General features: G+C 42.2%; 1 protein-coding gene across 6 annotated transcripts in view; it reads left to right on the top strand.

The window, feature by feature from the left end:
• The first annotated feature begins 5,764 nt into the window (after positions 1 to 5,764).
• Positions 5,765 to 23,728, top strand: part of IGSF5 (immunoglobulin superfamily member 5) — a 31,881-nt gene continuing 13,917 nt past the window's right edge. For 2 of the 6 annotated variants that reach the window (XM_028727227.2, XM_028727229.2), the window contains exons 1-7: positions 5,765 to 5,987; positions 8,883 to 8,962; positions 11,255 to 11,575; positions 13,131 to 13,439; positions 18,197 to 18,316; positions 19,686 to 19,710; positions 22,735 to 22,847. In XM_028727227.2, the coding sequence (XP_028583060.2) occupies positions 8,905 to 8,962; positions 11,255 to 11,575; positions 13,131 to 13,439; positions 18,197 to 18,316; positions 19,686 to 19,710; positions 22,735 to 22,847 (946 nt within the window). In that variant the 5' untranslated portion in view covers positions 5,765 to 5,987; positions 8,883 to 8,904. The remainder of the gene's footprint in view (positions 5,988 to 8,882; positions 8,963 to 11,254; positions 11,576 to 13,130; positions 13,440 to 18,196; positions 18,317 to 19,685; positions 19,711 to 22,734; positions 22,848 to 23,728) is intronic. The other 4 variants (XM_077927347.1, XM_077927349.1, XM_077927350.1 and 1 more) reach the window with 4 other exon arrangements.

A 23,728-nucleotide genomic window follows, 5' to 3' on the forward strand; every position in this document is an offset into this window, starting at 1 on the left:
GACGCTATAAGCTACTCAGGGGACTTGTGAAAGTGGCATCTGATGCAGTTCAATAAACTGCACTCTCTCTCTCTCTCTCTCTCTCTCTCTCTCTGTGTGTGTGTGTGTGTGTGGAATTCCAACGCAAAGCAGGTGTTGTACATAGAAAATTGCTGTTGGTAGGGAAGGGACGTTAGGTAGGCTGTCATTACGAGAGCAAAAAGAAAATAAAGGGAGGGAAAGTATTGCAAAGCCCAGATTAATCTACCATGTTATACAAGCTTTCCGTTTCATGTACTTATCCAAAGGCAACTGCCTTCTGCCACTTACTTTTTATTCACTAAGTCTGAGTGCAACTCTTCTGAATTAAGCACTTTAAAGTCCCACTCATTTTAACGGAAGTGCACCTGTTGAAATCAAAGTATTGACTAATACCTACTATTTATCACTAATATCACCTGCTACCCTCTCAACCAACAGCCATACTCTCTTTGCCTCCTCCTCCATCTATCATTCACTCCATCTCTAGAGTCCATTTTCAGTCTGTTTCTGATGGCCAATCACCTACAAGCCTGCACACATGCATGCATGCAAAGAGCAATCACTGTGTGCTGCTAGAACAGGCATGGCCAAACTTGGCCCTCCAGCTGTTTTGGGACTACAACTCCCATCATCCCTAGCTAACAGGACCAGTGGTCAGGGATGATGGGAATCGTAGTCCCAAAACAGCTGGAGGGCCAAGTTTGACCATGCCTGTGCTGGAACAACCCTTCACAGCACCAGTGTGTTCGACCTAATGACGGAGACAGATCTGGGTAATAGCTGGATTTTACATATTTTCTTAAAGGTGTGATCAACCATTGTAGGTTTCTTCCCAGTAGTCCTGTAACCTAAGCCCTATTTGAGCATTCACCTACGATCCTCTAAGTCAGGAGCACTTGCTTACTCTTTGCCCACCATCACATCTGAAAAATCCAGCTCATGGGACCAGCATTCTCTCATAGGGCAGGCTGCAGACATCCTTCCAAATGCACAAATGCCACTGGGGAGAGGCTGCCATGGGGTTTGACATTATAAGTGGAGCAAGCAAGTGAAGTCCTGCTCTCCTGGTTCACACAATGGTAATCGTGAAGTCATTTGAATGGCTTATGCTTCCTCGCACGTGGCATCATAATGCTGTGACTAACATAACCTCTGTTCCCTTATTATTTGTGAGATGGCTAAATATAACCCACCAATCATTTACCGAGAAGCTTGATAGAGAATCTGTCTTGGAGGACTCATCCCTTTGAAGAAACACTGCATTATGTATTTTCTTCCTCAACATACGGATTTGCTTCAGGTGTCGCTTTTGAAATAATGCCTGCTATGCTCCTTTTCAGTATTTGAAGGATTAGCACATAATACTTCTAGTAGCTGTTAAGTCCCAGTGGATTCACTCTGTAGTCCATGCAAACTTGTTGGAGCTTATTTCTATCATTCTGGTGTATCACCCCCAGTCCTGCCACAAGTTAGTTTTACTTTCAGCAAGTAGAGTCAGTTCAATATAGGAAACTTTAGATGTGCTACATTTTCAGTTTAACCCTTAGATCAGTGTCTAGCAGTTATTTTCTTTTGATATTTGGATCTGGCTCAAGGATACACATACAGGAAAACCTGAGCCCCCAGTTTGGATGACTGAGTAGCAATCTCCCCCCACACCCACACCTGATATCTGATTAAAGAGCAGGATAATAAACAATAGCAGCATTAGCAAGAAAGATAGACAAAATCATAAAGTCATCCCCATGCTCAAAACCAGGGCCAGCCAACCTATGAGGCAAGGTGAGGGTCCACCCAGGGCAGAAGATCCCAATGTTGATCTTTCTTCCCTGCCTGCTCCCTTGTTCCTGATCTAGATCTTCCCTAGTGGGGGTCGGGGTGTCATTTTGGGATCTGCCTCAGGTGCCAAATGTCTTGGTCTGCTCTGCTTGAAACTGTCCACCAGGTCTAGATGTACCAACAGAAGTCCATGTCCTTTGGGCCTTATTCAAAGTTCATTCAAGGATGCAGTCAGTGTGATGGCTTTACATGTTCCATAAAGATGCAAAACATGAGAAGCCTGCAACGTAAATTTTCCAGCAAGTGTCAGCAGCGCATTTTGGTGCATTGCAGATGCTTCAGCTAACCCGTGCCAACAGTAAATTTGTATTCCAACCAGCAGGTGGCAGCAAAGATTGGTCCCAAATCACCTTGAAGTCTTGATTGAGCTTCTGGTCCTGTAGCTCCCTTTAGTCTCTATAGTGCCAGCCAATCACAGGTGCAAGCAAACTCCTAGCTGCTACAGTGACTCAAACCTCCCTCCAAATAATGATTTCAGCCAGGAAGGATAGAACCACCCACCATGATTTTAGCCAATAGGAATTGCAGTATAGGAGCTCCTGTAGGAACTTTACTACAAAGGTTAACAGAACATATGATATGATAGCCATCTTCAAATATCTAAAGGGCTGTCAAATGGAAGATGGTGCAAGCTTGTTTTCTCCTGCTCTAGAGGGTAGGTTCTGAACCAATGGATTCAAGTTACAAGAAGGAAGATTTTGACTAAACATCAGGAGGAACTTCCTCTTTGAGATTGGAACGGACTCGCTTGGAAGATGGTGGACTCTCCTTCCTTGGAGGGTTTTAAGCAGAGGTTGGAAGGCCATCTGTCATGGATGCTTTAGCTGCTTATTCCTGCCTTGCAGGGGGTTGGACTAGATGGCCCTCAGGGTTCCTTCCAACTCTACAATTCTATGATTTCGTGATTCACCCTGGAGCATTTACCAGAACTACAGTCGAGCACTTGCAAAAGCAACCAACCAGCTCTTTGATTAACAGAATAATAACGTATTTACTGGTGGATTTATACTGGAATGTCTGCACATCTTCCACTTTATTAATTGTTCTGTGATGAGTCCCCAGTGCTACCACATGACTGCCTTTGGAAAGGGCACTCTGGCACAGTACCAAAAGCGGAACAACCCCCTGCCTTGCACATCCTGGAACATTTGTGATAGAAAAAATTACAGGGTTTTAATAGGAAGCTATGAGACAAAGCAGTATGCCACCCTGAAACTTTTACAGGTGCAAACAGTCTGGAGAGTGGCATCACATATAGAATCACAGTATAGTCAAGTTTCAAGGGACCGTGAGAGTCATTATTCCAACATTCTGCAGTGTAGGAAACTTTCGCCCAACATTGGGCTCGAACCCATGACCCTTATCCTTGAAGGATAAGAAGAAAACTAGAGATTGCTTAATACCATCACGAGCACAACTCTTCATGAATGCACAATTAAAAGGACACATGGAGGGAGGCCACAGTGTACTTTTTTGAAGTGCGTAATTTGTATAGGACTATTTCAGGGACCAGAAAGAGTGGGTAGGTGTATTCTGTATGGGGCATTTCTGGCTGGGAATTCAACAGTCTCCTTCCCTGCTAACAGAAGACTACCCTGAATGGAAACCATCTCCCACTCAGCCATAGTCACAGCTCCCTGCCCCTGTATGGAGTAATATATTGTATTGACACAGGCAAGTCAATTTTTCAATGTTTCAAAAGTAAAATGATAAGAAATCCATACCGTCCGAATAAGACCTGCATTAGAGGACCAAGTCCTGTCTTTGCTGCTATTTTTTGTCTGGTGAGGTGGCATGCAGGTTAAAATCCTGGATTCTTCCACTGTTTTCTTTGAGCTGCTTTCAGTTCCATCATGTGGGAGAGAATAAAAAAATCACTTTCGAAACGAACCAGCAAGCTCCATTTCTGAACAATAGAATTGTGTCTTGGGCTGTGACTCACCTCATTGCCTGCCAAAATGGAATGTGGGAACCGGCTTGAGTCTTGAAGAATGATTGGGTGAAATATTGCCTGCACATTTTTCTCTTTTTATGTATGTAGGTTATGTTCTTATGCTTAATTCATTAATTCAGCAATCATCAGGATATTATGGCACTGCTGAAATAATTGCACTGGCTGCCAATTAGAGGTATGAGCTAAGTTCAAGGTGCTGGATCTGGGGTACAAAGCCCTAGGTCATCTCACCCCTTATATACCTAATCGATCACTGAGCTCTGCAGATAGGGGCCTTCTGCAGATTCCACCTTATTAAGAGGTCCATCCTGCGTAATAAAGGAATTGGACCTTTAATATGGTAGCCCCTTCCCTTTGGAATCTCACCCTCCGCCATTGAATATCAGACAGGTATCACTTCTGTTGTCTTTGAAACCTACCGAGGACCTTCCTCTTTCAACAAACCTTTTATGTGGAAATCTTACCACAGTCTGCATCTGCACTGGAACTATTAAAAAACTTTTTATAGCCGAAATGTTTTTAAAATGTTTGTATTATTTTTATATATGGAATTGTTTTTAATATCAACCTGCTTCTAGAATCATAGAATTGTAGAGTTGGAAAGGATCCGGGGGGTGGGAGAGGGGCATCTACTCCAACCCCCCCCCCACAATGCAGGAAACTCCACTAAAGCATCCCTGAGAGATGGCTATCCAACCTCTGCTTAAAAACCTCCAACAAAGGAGAGTCTACAACCTCCTGAGGGAGTCCACTTTAGTTGTGTTTTGCACTAGTTTTATGGTTGTAGTTGTTTTATGATTGTATATTTTACTGTTGCAACCCATCCTGGGACCTTGCGGTGAAGAGGTAAGAAATCTAACAAAATAAAAATGAAATAAATAATTAAAAAGATATAACATGCATCTCACGCATGTGTAATAATGTGCTTTTGAGATGCTCAGTAGTTTGTGATTTGGCTCTTCTGGGGTTTGGGGAGCCTGGATTTAACCCCTCTGCTTGCACTTTATTGTTTCACTTCGCTAGTGGCCTGATTGTAGCATGAATTGTGTGAAGCCCACTCTTTGGCCATTAGGCCCCTGCCCTTAGCAGCTTTGAGAAGGATGGAAGCCCTCCAGGATCTGAGATGCAGCTAAGGGCTGTACAGTGGTACCTCGGTTTTTGAACGCCTCTGTACTCAAACGTTTCGGAACTCGAACGCCAAAAACCCGGAAGTAAGTGCCTCGGTTTTCGAATGCGCCTCAGAACTCGAACAGGAAACGTGGCTTTTGTTTTGAGTTTTCTGTCTTGAGGCTTGTGTTTTGAGGCTTCCGCTTTCGGTTTTCAAACTTTTCAGAAACTGAACAGACTTCCAGAATGGATTATGTTCGAAAACCAAGGTACCACCAAGTCTTTGGCTTGCACTACTTCTTTACTCTACCTTTTCCTACTGGACAGCAGAGGACCATGGCGAAGAGAGTGTTGGGGCAAACTGAGGGATTCATTATTTTCCTCAGTAGTAATTGAGGCAGTTCTGCAAAGTATGGGGGAACACATGGAGGTTGCTATGTCCCTCCCACCTCCCCTGACAGGGTTCTTGTGACTTGAATACAGCATAGAGTGTTAGGCAGCAATATGGCAGACAGAGTATGTTCTCTTCCCACATAGAGATGCAGTAAGGGGGAAAGTGGCAACAGCTGAATTTTTCACATGCCATACTAGTCATGAAAGTACTAGAGCAAGGTTTGATCATTTTGCTTCCTCCCTTTTGAAAAGAATCTCCTGGTGGCTTTTGAGCTGCCGAACATTGCTTCATTACGGCAATAGGTGTCGTTGTTTCCACACCTACTTGGTTGGTCCTGTACCTTCCTTTTTCCTTTATGTTTTGATGGCATCTGTTAATTATTAAAAACCATGGAATATGTTCATTGGTTGCACACCTGAGTCATATCTTTTTATGAGATAAAAGGTCACTGCAAACAGAGTCGCACAAAAGCCGCATCAGAAACCAGAAGTTGCAGGAAATGCTTTGTGTGAGGCCTTCCAGAGGAATAATATAGAAACCAGTTGAGATTAATTGGAATATTTGGGTGTGTGGTTATATGAGGAGTTACTTGGATGGAAGAGACAGCAACAAACAGATTTTCTTTCTCAGAAGATACTAAGGTTTTTCATGTGATAATCTACTGGTAAGAAGGTAAGGAACTCTCAAATCTATGATAGTCAATTTAATATGGGTGAATGACTGCAAAATGGGTTTACTGATAAAGAATCTGCGATTAAGTAATGATATTTGGAAAAAGATGTTTGCTCTCCAAAGTTTAATTAGCAAAATCCAAATGTGAACAGAAACTAGGAAGTACGATAGTGTAGAGGCCTCTACTTTTGAATGTTACTTGTTTGGCACAGTCTTAGGTATGTTTACTGTGTATGACGGGGCTTAAAACTTAGTGAAAGTACTAACAGTTGCAGCTTTAATTTATATGTCTAAACACACACATGTGGAGAGCAACTACTATATAGAAGCGTATTTTTCTATTGACCCCACAGCTCTCAAATGGCCTGCAAATGATCCCTCTTGGTTAATGCAAACCCAGGAAATGGGCTTGGGTAGTCCACCCCTATCTGGCACATTGATATGTTATCATACAAATCCACTCCCGACATAAGGAGGGGGGGTTGCGGGCTCACGCCCCCATCTGCATCCTCGCGGGGCTGGCTGCAGCCCCGCGGGACTCAGGGATTCCCGGGTCTCATTAATATTCATTTATTCGCTGCACCAGCCAATCGGCTGGCAGCGGGGGCGGGATTAGTAGGGGGCATTTAAGGTCGGGGCAGCCCGTGCTCGCCCCTTTCTTTCCTTTCAGCAGCTGCGGTTTCCCACCCACCCACCCACCCTCTATGTTTGCATTTGGACTTTGCTATGGGCTTTGGCTGGTCGCCGCAAGGGGCCTGGTAGGAGTTTTTCCATTTGGCTAATTGGCTGTACTTTGGAAGCCACTTGGTTTTTTCGCCTACCTCGTAGCAAAACGTCACAACACCTTTGGTTTGGGCGGTTAGGCATTGGCAGGGGTATTATGATGCAAATGAGTTGGGGGGGAGGAACGCCATCACCTCCCCCAAAGGTTGAAGGGTAGTTCGTTAAAGGACTCTGGGGGGCGTCGCCTCGTCCGAAACCTATGGAGGCTAGGGCCTAAAGCGCGCTCCTGAGCGGTAACCCCTCGGGGAGCGCCTAGGGATGTGCATCTCGGGGGCTCCCCCTGTTGGTGTTTAACCCTTCCCAGTTTTATACCGGTTAGTCTGATAGGGCCAATGCCTAAAGCCAATACCGCTCTTACCTGGAATCAATAAAGCTGTGGCCATTTTTCGCCCATTAACCTAAATTCTGGTGTCCAGTGTCTTTATTTATTCCATCTGTGGGAGGGGGCGGGAATCGCCACGCAAGAGGAGACGCTTAGCACAATGGCAACTCCTGCCTCAAATAAGTAAAGCTATCTCCAAATAATTGTAGCATTCTGTTGTGAAAAACATTTTTCCAGTTCTAAAAGAAATTGAGCCACTATGGCCTAGTTTTGCTGGAAGTTCCTGGGGCTCTCCTTCCCACAGACAGCCTTTTTGACACCTACATCACTGAAATACATTTCCAGGCAACAGTCTTATGCATACTTACTAGGGAGTGAGTCTCTTTTAATCAGAGCTGTTAGCATTTACATTCAAGTATAGATGCATAGGATTGTATTGCCCATCCTCTGTGCTGATAAATCTCATCTTTTTGCTATTTTATGCAATGTAGGTTTTTAACAATTACACAGCAACACCAGCAATAATAGTTGTCGTGAGCTGAGATCTGATTTATGCTTAGCCCTTCTGGGCATTTCTTTGAATGAGGATTGCTATTCTTAAAAAGACTTGACCACACCAGCGGCTAGGATAGATATCTCTTAGCACTTCAAGACACACTTCAGCATGAATTTTTTGTAGCTTATGGAGGGAGGTGAATGATCCCTTTGCTGAGGGTTTGATGCCATTCGTATTGTTATGAGTTTGTGGATTTAGTAAGAGTTAGAATTAAATAAGGTTTGATTAAACTGTGCCAAACACTAAAACTCCCTGGATTTAGTTTATGCTAACAGCCTAGGCCAATCTGGCATAGCTGCTAAGAGGGGCCATTAGCAGGGCACAAAGGCTAGTGATGGCCCATCAAGGAAATCATCAAAGGGCAAGACTGCAGGACCAGGAGGGCTTCCTCCTTCAGCTGTATGTGTTAATCTGCAGGGAAGGAAAAGGTTTAAGATTTCAGTGCTGGATTATGTAGGCTGATGGAAAATTGTGGTGTTTTGCAAGAGGTCTGAAAAAGTGGGAGAGAAAGGGGGCCAACAGAACTCCCAGTGGGCTGGCTGGAGCAAATGGGGCAGGCAGGTTCCCTTGTTTGTAGACCTAAGCCTGCTGCTCCTGAGAGAGGAACAAATCATCATTTTAAGATGTGAATGCTCTGAACCCTCTCTGCACAGTAGATGACCAGCGTGGATAGCTCAGTTGGTTAGAGAGCATGGTGTTGATAATACCAAGGTTGCAGGTTCAATCCCCATATGGGACAGCTGCTTATTCCTGCATTGCAGGGGGTTGGACTAGATGATCCACAGGGTTCCTTCCCACTCTACAGTTCTATGATTCTATTATTCAGGTTGTATATATGTGTAAATAAACCATATATCATAAAGACACTGCGGCCTCCACTGTGCCTAATTGTCCAAAAGGGAACACAGGCCCTGTGGAAAGCATGCCATTGCCAAGACCCCTGGAATCTCACACATCTTAGAGATTGGATGCTTACATGAATCCAGCCCAGGAGTTTTTTTCACAACTGCTCACCACATTCCAGAAGGATGTGATCTCTTCTTAATAGTCAAACATGTCATTTAGTGACTGCACATATATGTATGGTTCTCTGTTTATAATCTAGGAAATACACTGCTTTGTTGTTGTTCAGTCCATTTGAAGCATGATTGTTTTTGTCTTTGGATTTGCGACTTTGAAATACTTGATAAAAATATGTGTTTTACAGCAATGAGCTGGTGTCCTTTTCTTTTAGGTTCATTGGAAGAGCTTGCTAAATGGATAGATATTGGGAATGGATTTGGCTGGCTTTCAGTCTTTTAGTCTTGCTAACAGGTATTATTACCCTTTTCTCATTTGCCAACCAAAGTGTAACTTGTTTGCTTAGCACTTCTTAGGCCACCTGTAACTCTATAGAATGCTGAAATACTAAAACTAAATTTGGCACACACATTCAGGGTGTCACATTTTAATAACAACCCAGCCCCTTCCTCCCCACCAATTCTCAGTGGGAGAAGGAAAATGCAAAATATTACTCGATGCAAGACTGAAATGTCGTATGGAAATAATTTAATATGGATAGTAAGCTTCCTATACCTCCATTAATTGTTGTCCACATGACTTTTTCCTCCAAATCACTGCCTTCCCACACTTCCCCCTCAGTAAGTCTGGATTTTCTCATACCCCCTCCTTTTCAGAGTATCCCTGTTATGAGAAAATCAGGACTGAGGAAGGTGAAATTATGGGAAAGTGGAGATTTGGAGGAAAACATCAAAGGATAATGGACAATTGGGGGAAGTACAGAAAGCTTACTATCTACATTAAATTACCCGATGGACGAGCCCTTTGTGTGCACATTGAAGGTCAACATTCTGAATTTCTATTATAAATTCTAACTTGACTTCCACTCTGTTTTCATGGAGGCCAGGAAAGATGCAAAGCAGAATGCAGTGCAATAGCTCCCTTGAAGACTGACAAGTTGGAGTAAGAGATGTGCATGTTCAGGACACAAGGAAAAGGAGGGAAATTGAACACAATACAGGGTATCCCTTGAAAAGCAAGCTACTGACTGAGAGCTGAAGTGTACTTTCAGTACAGCAGTCTGCATTTCAAGCTGAAATCCTAGCTCAAGTCCTTATGCACTTTGGGTCAGTAAAGATGTCAAAGATACAGCCTCCCTTGAAGTCTTCAGAACAAAAGGTCACGTGTACATTTTGAACATCAGCTGGTTAGTATTATACCTCTGCAGGTGTGTCTTTGCGATTCATTTCTTCAACTTCTCAGTCTGCATTTTTTTTGCATTGCTGTAGCTGTTTAGCTCGTGTCCCATGTGAATTTTTTGATACAAGTTTGTGAGTTTTGAAACTTCTTATGATCCTTGAGCATTAAAATGCAATTTAGTACAAAGACGATGATCCCTTTAAGTCCCTTGGGTAGTTTATACAATAAGATGGAAAGAATGTAATTATCTTGGCTTATAATGCCAACATACTTGGAGTATGGTCATTAGCAAAGGATAATAAAAAAAACGAGAAGTGTTCTGGAATTGGTTCACACTGATGGGAATTACGCTACTATGCCACCTATTCAAATGACTCTTGTAGAGTATTTAGGCTGTTGTGCAATTCTTGGCTCATGGAAAATCACATGCCCTTTCTGGTAATTATTTCTTTAAAGAAAGTAAAAAAAAAAAAAGATTAAGCCCAGTTTTGCCAACATGAGGATTTATTAAAGTCGTTGTCAATCAATCCACAGAACTGAGCACAAAACTTTGAAAAATTAACTCTTGCAGATCAGTGTGTCAAAGCTGTACAGGATGGATTAAGAAAATTAAAAATGTTTATCCTGAAAGCTCTATAATGGAACAGTCAAGGGCAGCGTTACCAAATGAGCCACAACTACAGTGGTACCTCGGGTTACATACGCTTCAGGTTGCATACACTTCAGGTTACAGACTCCACTAACCCAGAAATAGTACCTTGGGTTAAGAACTTTGCTTCAGGATGAGAACAGAAATCTTGCTCCAGCAGCGTGGTGGCAGCAGTCAGCCCCATTAGCTAAAGTGGTGCTTCAGGTTAAGAACAGTTTCAGATTAAGAATAGACCTCCAGAACGAATTAAGTTCTTAACCCGAGGTACCACTGTATTCTCAGGATAGGATGAATCTGCTTCTAGGCACCTGGTTGTTTAAAACCAGTTTAGGTCCAAAATGGGAAGGCTTTGAACCAGAACTCTGGGATCCATTAAGCAACTGCTGTCAACTTAAACTGAGGCAAGACCTTCCCCCTGTTTTCAAGCACAGGACAAAGTTACAATACAAGACGACTGATAGCTTTTGTTTCTAATGTTGACAGCAAAGGTTCTTCAGACGTTGTACACACTATCTGGCATTAATCTGTGTTACCAGTACATTAACCAAGTTAAATGCCTCCTTCATTTTTTTGTTCACATGGACGTTTAATGCTCCTCAGGTTTTTATGCAGAAGGGTGATGTCAGACCTATATACATTGATTTTTTAAACTGTTATCATGATGATTGTGTGAGATAAGCTAGAAACACCCTTATTGACTTTGGTGTTGGTCTAGTTTCAGTTCCTGAGTGATTTTTTCCCCCTCTCCTGTTTTGCAGATACTGGGTTTGGCTACTCCATCATAGAAGGTCCCAGAAATTTAACAATTCTTGCTGGTTCAGTGGCTCATTTTAACTGTACAGTGTCAGAAGGGTATAAGATTTTGATATGGCTTTTCAATGGAACCCCTATATTGACTGTACTGGGTAACGGAACACCTGTTATAACAAATCCGAAATACAATCAGGATGGTTTTCAAGATGGTACTGAGTTCACCTCCGGACTCAAGATTTTTGATGTCCAGCTACATGATTCTGGAGAAATAAAATGCAGCCTCCAGAACTTTCAGGACGATAAATACGCATTTCTTTCTGTTCAAGGTGTGTATGCCTTTTTGTCATCCTTCAGTTTTAAGGAAAAAGCATTTAGGCCAATTGCCAGAGTAATTCATACTGAGATTGCTCTTCTATTCCTTCTATGCTTCCTTCTCTCAGCACTTTAAAACAGTATTGTGGCATTTAAACACTAATAGATGTGCTGCAGCGCAAGCCTTTGTGAACTACAAAGCACTTTGGTAGATGAATAGCATAATTTTCAGTTGTATACCCTCCAACATTCTGACAATTAAAATTGGGCTGCAGGTCCTTTGGTGCCGTGCTCCCATGCAAGCCAGCTGAGGCTTCCCAGTCCCATGTCTCTGTTGCTGGCAGCAGCTCCCTCAGGAAGCGGCAGACCAGCACCTTCACCTCCTCTTCCCTGTCACCGTCTTCATCTTTGTCGGCTTCTTTTATGCCTCTGGCAGGGACAGCATCAGGCAGAGCAGGCGTGGCCTTTGGGTCTGGCTGGGGCATCCTGGCTTACACCACCAGTACCTCCTCCATGGGCTCCAGCTCGGCTGTCTTCATACGCGTGAAAAACATGCCTCTTTTGGTGCCGAACTCTCATGGGAAATAGCTGGCTTGTGCGAGAGCTTGGCACCAAAAATGAGACATCCAATCAGAAGCCACGATGGAATCTGCAATTCTGGGATGCCCTGGTCAAATCAGAACTGTTGGTGGGTATGTCATTGACATGTGTTTTTATATATCAGAGAGAGAGAGAGAGCACATACAGATGGCTGTAGCACCCCCTGCTTCTAATGCCATAGCAATGCTACCATAAAACTAGTGGTTAGTGGATACTAAGCCAGCATTTGGGAATCATTACAATAGACCCTCATCAAGATATCAGATGCTCCTTTTGACAACACTGCCAATTGGCATTGTTGAGAGCCCAAACGTTTTCAAAGAGGGCCAGATTTGATGAAGTGAACATGCGTGAGGGCCGACCACAGGTGTTTAGCTTTTTTTAGGATTGAAGTTGTTGAGCTTTTTTAAGGATTTTACTCCAGGACATATACTGCCACAGGGGCCAGATTAAATCAACCAGCGGGCCGGATTAGGCCCCCGAATTGGATTTTGGACATGCCTGGTTTAGAGAATGCATATAGAAATGATAAATCTTCTCTCGGCTCTAAAAAATTTGCCAAATGAAGGGTCAATCTGTGGTGTGGCATTTTCAAAATTCTTGATAAATCCAATCCAATTTATTTTTTAAAAACTGCAAATGGAAAAAATAATCATTAGTGCATAATTCTGTAGCTCAGAAAGATGCATCTATCAGCATGGCTACAAAGCTTCAATAATGATCTTCCAACAGTAATCTGGGAAACCTGCTTCTGTTTCTAAAGCCACTAATGGGCTGTTAGAAATGCTTTAAAGGTTACTTTTTCAACATGGAAATCTGGGTTTCAAATTTTTTTTGGGGGGGTGGGAATGTAATTCTCTTGGTGGCAACATGAAACCAAATTGAGAAAATAAATTCAACCTGGCCCTATAAAAATGTGTAGTGTAAACTATTCTGAAGGAAGAAAAACATCTTCTTTTCCCCAAACAGTTAATGGATCTTTGACTATCAAACCTGGCAACTTGACAGTAAGAGAGAACCAAACAACTGAGATAATTTGTGAAGCTCTTGGATGGGCTCCTGCTCCACAGATTTCCTGGATGGTAAATAATATTACATTAGATAATTCCATGTACATTACCAACCAGAGTCAAGGATCAAATGGCTTGTACAATGAAGAGAGCATCTTAACTCTGACACCAGTCACCAATAGCACTGTGACTTGCTTTGTTGCTATAGATGCACTCCCTGAGCCACAGAATGCAACTGTGACACTTACTGTGTATCAACCTCCTTCAAGTAAGTGACTATCTTGCGGGTACACTTCTTTCTTTCTTTCTTTCTTTCTTTCTTTCTTTCTTTCTTTCTTTCTTTCTTTCTTTCTTTCTTTCTTTCTTAACATTTATTCAAAAGTTACAATACAGCTTTGTCCACTCCCGTAATATCACAAAATGATCACTCCAATCCTCAATCCCACATCACTGCCATGTTCAAAATCTTTAATTTCTTGTTATGCAATCTAATATACATGGCTGAAAGGTACTATACTTGGCTTTCGATCATGGCTAAAATATTGGTGGGACATACATTCACAGACTATATGAAATTTGGTGAGTTTCACGAAGATGGCTCTGGAATGGCCCTAGCTTTGGCCCTCTGGCTTTTGACAGCCTACAACTCCCATCATCCTTGACCATTGATCATGCTTGCTGGGGCTGATGGGTTACAGTGCACAAACACCTGGAAGGCCACAGGTTCACCATCCCTACTCCAGGTGCTTCCATGTCCAATTATTAATGTACAGTACCAACAATGGACATGAAGGAATATCTTCTTCATGTGCCTATTCTTAGAGAATTTGGATAATTGTTTGAGACTGGAAATCAACCATGTAATCACATGATCATTCTTTTGATTCATAATTATTGCATTTATATTAGTCACAAAAGCATTTCTTACACAAGACCTATCCTGTGATTTTGGAAATTGCTTCAAAGAATTTAATTGTGTCTAAAGGACGTAACAACACACCTCCAATTTATCTTTAAGCCAAGCATTTGTAGTTCAATCACTAATGGCAGCTAGAGAATTATGCTTTCTTTATATAAAAAGGGCTTGACTGCATGCAAAACTGACCATTGGATACTATGCTTTTTGTAGAATTATATGTAATGAATCAGGCAGATTTAATATGTGAATTAAAGAACCAATAAATACTATTTCTCTGGGCTGTTAGGTTTCAGAAGTGCTCTAAGAGTTTTAATAATTATAACTGCACAGACTTGCAATAAAAGTTTGAGGGTTAATTCTTGCATGAACACATATCATTGCTGGTATGACCTTTGCATGAGGGCCTTTTTTTTGACAGGAACAGAATGCCGAAAGAGGCAGAGCAAATTGTTTCCCAAAAGCTGTTCTCAAAATTCTCCATTTTAGATGCTGATATTGAATATTCTCTAGATATTCTTTGCATGCTCAAATATGTGGATTCTGAGATTTTATTTAACACCCAATGGTGCTTGATTTCAATATTTGATGCTTGATAATTGATAGAATGTGAGAGTTGGTAGGCAATTTTATTTAGTATTTGTCTATACTTCTAGTATGGGACACAGGTGGCGCTGTGGGTAAAAGCCTCAGAGCCTAGGGCTTGCCGATCGAAAGGTTGGCGGTTCGAATCCCTGCGGCGGGGTGCGCTCCCGTCGTTCGGTCCCAGCGCCTGCCAACCTAGCAGTTCGAAAGCACCCCTGGGTGCAAGTAGATAAATAGGGACCGCTTACAAGCGGGAAGGTAAACGGCGTTTCAGTGTGCGGCTCTGGCTCGCCAGAGCAGCGATGTCACGATGGCAACGTGACCCGGAAGTGTCTCCGGACAGCGCTGGCCCCCGGCCTATAGAGTGAGATGGGCGCACAACCCTAGAGTCTGGCAAGACTGGCCCATACGGGCAGGGGTACCTTTACCTTTTTATACTTCTAGTATATCACAATGATATACTTTTAAGTTTCTGCTTTCGGTGAGAATGCCGCAGCTGGCAAGATGCAATTGCATGATTGCTGACTCAAATATGCCCTAGCTGGCATCAGCAGTCTGCAATTGTGTGCACTGCATGGTGCTGGCTGTCGCGCGCACAGCCCTCCACCAACTGCATCCTGGTGCTTAAAGGTATGGACAAAAGTTTCCCTTCCATCCTTGATCACCACATAGTCGCATCCAGTGTCACATAGATCTTCCTAGTTGAAAGTTACACACCAGCTTCCTTACATTAGTCCAGCCAGTAGCACAATTGGTCCAATATTGTCCACTCTGTCCATCAGCTCTTCAATATCGCAAGAAATCTTTCCCAGCACTGCTATCTCAGGTCTTAAATCTGGGATCTTCTGCTTACAAAGGAGTTGTTCTGCCACAGAGAAAAGTTTCCTCCCAAAGTTACACATTGATTTTTATTATTGGCAACCCTTAGTATGTTAAATGAGGCAAAGACGGCTGATAAGAGGCAGAAGTGATTGCTTTATTTACCTCAGTTGTTAGGCAAGGTTTTCTGGTCATAGTTTCCTGGTCATAGGCTTCCACTTTGTACTCCATTTGTGTCAGTACCTTGGGGACCCATTTCCTTGTGTGTTTCTGTTCTAGAAATGACCAGAGTAGATGTTTCTAATTACTGACTAAGCGAAACAGAATCCATCAGGAAGATTCTGTTTTGTGGGTGATGGGGGAATTAATAAACCCTCTTGTCTAGCTGTCACTCTGAAGAAGCAGCCATATTCAGTTGCCATAGTGACATGATGTAACTCAGAATGGAAGAAAAGCAGATGTCACAAAGTGCAATTACGGTGTACTTACTGATTTATCTAGGAACATTCTTCATTTTATTCCCCGAGAAGCTGTTTGTGCAGGAGGAGAAACATGTGAGTTGTCAGGGTTGGAGTACATAAAAATCTTTTAATGATTAGGCTGAAATTGAGATATGTCAGCAGTAATGAAGAAAACCACCTCTCCTCTCTCTTACACACATTACTTTATATGCCATTTCATAGTTTCCTGACAGCTTTCTTTAGTGTTTTGTGTGGTCACCATTCACCGGGCTGAAAGAAGTTTCAATGGGAGGGGGAGCCATCTATTACAATGTAAAAGAGAAGATTAATTTAGAAGCATGTGCTTCAGTCACGAGAATCAGGCCTCTTCTCTATGGAGGAAGTGTGAAGAACACTTAAACTGGTGAGGTTGTGAAAGCAGGTGGTGGAGGTGTTGGCTCTTGCCAAAAGGGCAATGGAAGATTTTTGATATTTTAGGACTCAGAAGTGCCCCATAGAATATACCTTTTAAAGTCCAGTGGGCCTGCCACTTACACTCACCTTCTGCTATTGCAACCTTATACAGGTGGGGGAATAAATCAATGGAGTGGTGGGACATTAGGATGTCTTCGGTCCCTTCCTTGTGCCAGTGCAGCAGCAGGAGAAGCCACAGGTTGCTGTCAAACTTAAAATCCATTTAAGTTTGGGAAGAGGCATGGCTATGATGTTGCTTCAGTGGTCCAGTTCAGGGCTCAAACCTGGGACATAGATGCCTAGCTAGCTATGTAGCAGGAATGGTGTGTATATCCTTTGCACCTGAGGAGATGCTGTAATTGAGTGCCTTACCAATAAAGAACTAACACTCATTTGTTCTCCTTGTGCTGGGTGTGCTCAGGACAACCTACTAGTCTCTGAGTATGAGAGACGTCAGGGGTGCCGTATTATGGGTTTGGTATCCTTGGAATGAAGGTGACTGGAGACTGTGATGTTTTGGTGATATGTTTTTTTATTTACACATATATACAAGCTAAGAGGAAGATGAAGGGGCTCACAGCATTAACACTCAGCCTAACAGATCTAACTTGCCCATTTGGGTTCAGGTTTCTCTCTGAGTTAGGGCTTTGGGTCCAGCACAGAGTGCAAGGCCATGTAGGCACCCCCATTTATTTTGTGAGCAGTATGCTCCCACCACAGGTTTGGGAAGTGGTGTACACATGACATTAGTCAAAATCCATATACATCTTGCATCTATCCTGCCATTTCTTAGGAAATAGTGTCTTTTGATGTACCCCCCCTGCAAAAACTAGCTTTATCCAAATTGAGAAAAAGAACCACCTACCTGAATTTTAAGTAGGTAATGTGTACATGACCATCTCCATGTCATCCCATCTCCACTCTAGCTCACACCTTGCCAATTGTTCTCCTACACCTAGGATAAAGCGTCTAGTTGTTTCTATGGCAACATAGCCAGATCTTTAGTCATGTAGAAAGGATGCTTAACAGGTTTGACTAGGGCCATTAACTTGACAAAGAGACTGATTTGACCACTGCAGCAGTTCCTTTTACTACAAAATCCCATTTTACAAACAGAAAAACTAAGGGCTTAGAAGGAGCCCCAAATGGCAAACCAACCAACCAACCAACCCCACCCCCCACCCCCTGTAATCCTGCAACACTATATAAAGTGGCAATGCTGCAGTGGGAGTTTAATCAGATCTTTCATACATTTAACCCAAAGATTTAAAGGGAAAACTTTGGAAACTTGAGGGTTTAATGTGTAAACAGCTATGGTGTGTTTTGCACAACAATGCCAATTATAATCAAAAGCCTTCTCTCATCTGATGTGGTCTATAGCTATGATAATGCTTTTAAGATAGATGAAATATAAAGCCACTGAAGAGGACTGTTCAGATGAACCACATCTGCTGAATTAACTTTTTAATTGGATGCATAGTTTATTAGACTAGGAACTAATTTTCGCCCACATATGTATTCCCTTCTCCTGCCTCTTCCATGCCACACTTTCCCACTACAGCCAAATTGGCAACTATGTCTATTGAGTAGAAACTGATGCATGAAATCAGAATCTGTTGAAATAATAAAAATAAAATAATAATGTATCTGGCAAAGACTCTTGGACTTCTAGAAGCCGCAGCAGGGTAACATTACTTAAGAAAGCACAGCAGTCTATGAGTAACTCATTAAATTCATAGGGAGACGTGCATATTTTACTGTGCTTCTTAACATTTATTAATTTTTATCTAGTAGCAGGCGATGACGGACGAACTCGAACTATAATTTTAGCAGTTGTATTGTCAGTTGTTGGTTTCCTCCTCCTGATCCTTATTATTCTGCTTATTATCTGCTGCTGCAAAAGAAGGAAAGGTATGTGGGCTCTCTGAACCATTTTAAAACATGGAATTATTTAGGGAGGGAGATTAGGTCCAAATAACTGACTTTTGTGACAGTGGCAGATTTCTACTTGTATTCTTGATAAACACTAAAAATAACCGGGAGAAAGACTGGGACTTAAACACTGATGGTGAGGAATGGAATTCAATGTGGCATAAATTCCCTTACAGTAAATCAACCTCAATCAAATATAGAGAAACAGCCTGGACCAGAGGGGAAACTGTTCCTCATAATCTGTTGTTAAATTTCTGAATGGCATACAATCCAGTGGTGAGCAAATTGTAAATAAAAAGCAATTGGAAATGACAAGACTGTTTGAAACGCACTCTTAACTGTTTACACATCAAGCCCTCCGTTATTGGCACAGCTAATTTGAGAAGTTGCTTTCTGCAAGTGCAGCAGTATGCATAAAAAGTAAACGACTCCAGCCAACACCAGGGCACAAACTGCCTCTGTTGTGCTTGTTCCCTGGCACTGTGGCCAGGTCATTCTCTTCAAACACAGGTCTTCCTGCACGGATAACCCTGGAGTTTCCAGCAAGCTGCTCTTCCACAGAGCCCCATTCTGTTGTGGGGGAAGGAGAGGGTGGCAGCTGGATGCAGTCTTGGAGTGCCTTGACTTGAATAGTCTGCTTGCAGCCTGTTATAGAAATAGTGGCACATAGGTGCAAGGATAATAGGGTGGAGGGTGATGGATGGTGGGTGGTGGACGGTGTCCCATTGAGCCACACCACGCCCTGCTTTCCATGTGCAAAGGGAGCAAGATTGCAGCCCAAGTTTCAGAGGAATTTTCTGCAGAGTAATTACTTATTTTTGAGATATACAGTCGTACCTTGGTTTTCGAACAGCTTAGTTCTCAAACGTTTCGGCTCCCGAACACTGCAAACCCGGAAGTGACTGTTCCGGTTTGCGAACTATTTTTGGAAGTCAAACGTCCGACGGGGCTTCCGCAACTCCCTGCAGCCAATCAGAAGCGGTGCTTGGGTTCCCGAACGTTTTGGAAGTCGAACGGACTTCCGGAACGGATTCCATTCGACTTCCAAGGTACGACTGCATAGAAAAGTGAATAGCATAGTGATCCTACATGTGAGTTATGAAGGGAAGTTCTTCCTGCCTACAATAATTCTCTCTCTTGTTTCAATGAGGAGTCCAGGTCCACACAAGCAGAGCGCCTCCTTTTTACTTGAATGACTGAGGGTGCCTGTGCATGGACAATCTCAGTTTGAGCGCTGGAGCACCTTTCTGTATTAAATTAATATATTTAAGAAGACTTAAGAGTGTTCTTTTAAAATAAATTGCTATTTTTTTTAGAATATATTCTAAAATCTGACCTTTCCCCCCAGACTCCAAGTATCAAGAGGAGATGAGGTAAGCTGATTATCATTTTTGTTTCACTCATTTGGTAAAATTTCTATTTAATATTTTGCCCGGCTTGGCCTGTGGTAAGGGATGATGAAAGATGTAATTCAAGAACATCTGGAGAGTCACGGGTTATCCACCCCATTGTTATTAGATTTGAAACATACAAAGTCAGGAACATACAAATTATTTGCCATGGATAATATATATTTTTTCTTTTAAAGAAAAATGAAAAGAAAAGGGAAAAAGAGATTCTAGTTCATTATAAATTTAAGTGATTTAAAATTGCTGAATTATCTGTCACCATCACATGACATTTGACTGCATGAATAGTACATGATTTACCTTTAATACCCATCACCTTTACCCTTTACCTTTAATAGCAACATGACTCCAAACTGAAACTTTGATCCATCAAAGAACTGTTTTGCATTGGAACATTCTTATAGTAGCCTTAATATGTGCAACATATTTCATTTCATATATTTGAGTTAAAACATTTTTATACCACCCTTCATTTAAAAATTCCAAGGCATTTTGCAACACATAAATACTCAGTGGAAACAGGGCACTAAAGGTAAAGGTAAAGGGACCCCGGACCATTAGGTCCAGTCGTGACCGACTCTGGGGTTGCGGCGCTCATCTCGCTTTATCAGCTAAGGGAGCCGGCGTACGGCCTCCAGGTCATGTGGCCAGCATGACTAAGCTGCTTCTGGTGAACCAGAGCAGCGCACGGAAATGCCGTTTACCTTCCTGCCGGAGCGGTACCTATTTATCTACTAGTACTTTGACGTGATTTCGAACTGCTAGGTTGACAGGAGCAGGGACGGAGCAACGGGAGCTCACTCCGTCGCAGGGATTCAAACCACCAACCTTCTGATCGGCATGTCCTAGGCTCTGTTGTTTAACCCTAATAAAGCTAATAAACCTATAATAACCCTAAAGCTAATACAGTGTAAACCTATAATAACCCTAAAGCTAATAAATGCTGCAATTACAGCAACAACCACAGGAGGTCACTGTGCACCAGAATAGCTCACTCCTCCTAGCTCAAGTAATGCTTACAGTGGATATGCCAATTCTACAGGCTCTTGGAGTATAGAATTTCTGTTGTACAGAAACAGAACTGAAACCGAGACAGGTTGGCACATGTTAATTGTAACCAACTGGTAGGCAAATTAAATGGCATTCTCTGCTTTTCTAAGACTTATTTGAAAGCAACCTTTGGAGAGAGAAAAATGGTGTTTGGTAACAAATTGCTTCTAGCTTAGCAAAATTAGTTTTGACCACTTGAAATGAAGTAAGCTAAATGTCTCTATGCTAGAATGCATTAGGTTGTTAAGCTTTAAAATGTAAGAGAGCTTTCATCTGTATTGAGAAGCTGTTAATCAATACTGAACGGAAACTTTAAAATGACGTCATTGTGGGAAAGGTTTGCCAGGGTTTTTGTTTGCATTCGTCTTCAAGACGGAAAGCTATCCTTTGCCGTCAGAGGGAAGAAGGAAACTTAATTCTGATTTGAGCTAATCAGTGCAATTGCTTATCTAGGTATGCCATATTTTGTTTCACCTTAGCTTGGCAGTTAAATCATTCACTCTGAGTTCTAGAAGAAAGGATCTGGCTTGGGTTCACAATCTATACAAACTCCCTCACATTTCAGAATTGATATTTTATGGAAAAATGCTAATTGTCATTAAAATGTATTACTTGCTGTTCAAGCAAGTGGCGGAGATTAATCATGCCGGATTGGTCTGTGCTACACTACCCCGATCTTCAAGCAGTGCGAGATTCCAGGGCTTGTATTTTCCTTTGGGAATGAGGCACAGTGGAGACCGTGGTGTCTTTATGATATATGGTTTATTTACGCATCTATACAACCTGAGCCTACAATGGTTCACGGCATTAAGGGTCTTGTTTCGTGTTTGAACTTTGGATTCAAGCAGAAATCAAACATTGTGCTTTGCCTCTCTGGTTTTCCTGCCTGCAGCTTCACTTCTGGGTCACATTACACACACTAAATGCTGGCCTTTTGCCATTCTCACTATCTAAGAGCTAGAGGAGGGGCCCCACTCATTTGCTGTCCGGCCCAGAGCTCCCTCTCACTTACTTTCTTAATGGCCCATCACCCAGGTAATTCCCTGAATAGGAAAGCTAGCCTGGCTTATTTAGCTTTTAACCCTTGCTGCGTCCAGGGATTGCGTGTCTGTTGTCCAGTTTAACACCCCAAACCTTGATTAAATTCTAACACTTCACTGGATCCAAGAATTTAGTGGAGTCGAGCACCCACAAACTCTTAACACATCCAAGGGTACTTGCAGTTATTGCAAGTTGTTGAAGGGGATTTAGTTGGTTCAGCACTTGTGATAGGGCAATGCATGGGTTTTATACTGAGAAGAGGACTCTGGTCCCAGACTGCTCCCCTTTCCCTCTTTTATCACAGCTAAAGCAAAGGCAGCAGACTCCCCATCATGCATTTCTCAGGAATGGAACTTGCACAATAGAGCTACAGTAGTTGGCTTGACTCCTTTTGCCTGGCATCTGACACTGCATTTCTGTAGCAGCTGATCTATAGAATAAGCCTGGAAAGCAGATTAAATTTAATACTTCGGCTTAAAAACAGCCCTGGATCAGGCTGTTCCTTAGCTAGTTAGTAACTATGTACTGAAAGCTTTGAGAGCATGCCAAAAAGCTACTAATGTATTACTTTTGCAAGTTGTACCTGGAGTAAAAACTGCTGAATTCAGAGTTTTTGGTAAATTAGATATGAAGTGAACCCAGAGACCGTGCTTCACTTCTGTCCCCAGAACAAACTCACTCTCATAGTATCGCCCACTAAGTATACAAAACGCCCCATAAATTCAATATAGGTGATAGGTTAATAATGGATAGTAAGCAGTAGTACTGGCTGACTTAACATGACCACTTAAATTGTCTATCTGCCATAAAGCTGAAAAAATGAGGAAAGTCTTCTGTGGTTGCACTGAAAGATCTCAAATGACAGGGGTTCAAAGGTAAGCATTTTCTATTTTCTAGAAAGGCATCAGAAAAGAAAAATGCTGATAGAAATTTGGAGACAGACAGACACAGTGGACAAGAAAATTATGCATACAGTCCAGAGGATGCAAGGCGTGCTGGGCAAATGACAGGTGATCAAAAACTGTGTTTGGGAAAATTTCTATACATCACAAAAATGCATTTGAAATGCTTCTCTGGAGCACTCTGATGGGCAGAGAATAGCCTGAACATTTGTTTTGTTCTCAGAACAGTGGGATATTGGGCTACCACTGTGTGATTTGAAAAGCTAGGATGAATTGGACCCGAAGCCTGGTTTGGCCAGTGTATGGCATCAAGCTGAAATCAATGAACTGTTTCCTCTAGAAGTCATTTAAGGGCAACTTTCAGTGCCTGTTTCCCAAACATATTAGTCAAATGGCCCTCTATGCAGGACAATGTGTTTCCTAGGCCTGTGCTTCCAGTCATTTCTGGTCAACGTTTCTAAAGGTACCATGCAACTGATAAATATTAATGTCATATATGCATATCTTAAAGCCTCAACTCAAGCCTTCCTTCTCTATTTTAAGTGGTTTGAGGATGGTAGCCATGAATATCGGTTAAGTTATGCACAGCAATCCTAAGCATACAAACTGGGAAGCGAGATGTATTTCAAAATCAGTTACAGCTTAATTTGATTATTTTTTAACAAAATGAATTATAAAATTTTAATGTGAGGTTTATTGGATTTCTTTTTTAACCCAGTGGTACACTGTATAAACCCATATGCCATGCATGAATAATAAGGTAGTGTAGTGTCATCTGAATATCCTGATTCGATTCCCAGCTTCATGTTGAGCAGCAAAAGTGAGATAGCAGCACTGCTGAAGCAGGGCCCTGTGGCAAGAGAAGGAGGCATACAGACTCCCCTTCCTAAAGTATCTTGCTGAAAATACTGCCTAGAATATTTACTTCCTCCCAAGAGCTCAAGGTGGCCTATATCGTTCTTCCCCACCGATTTTTATCCGCACAACAA

The sequence above is a fragment of the Podarcis muralis genome, chromosome 4 (assembly GCF_964188315.1).
Source record: "Podarcis muralis chromosome 4, rPodMur119.hap1.1, whole genome shotgun sequence".
NCBI classification, from domain to species: Eukaryota; Metazoa; Chordata; class Lepidosauria; order Squamata; family Lacertidae; genus Podarcis; species Podarcis muralis.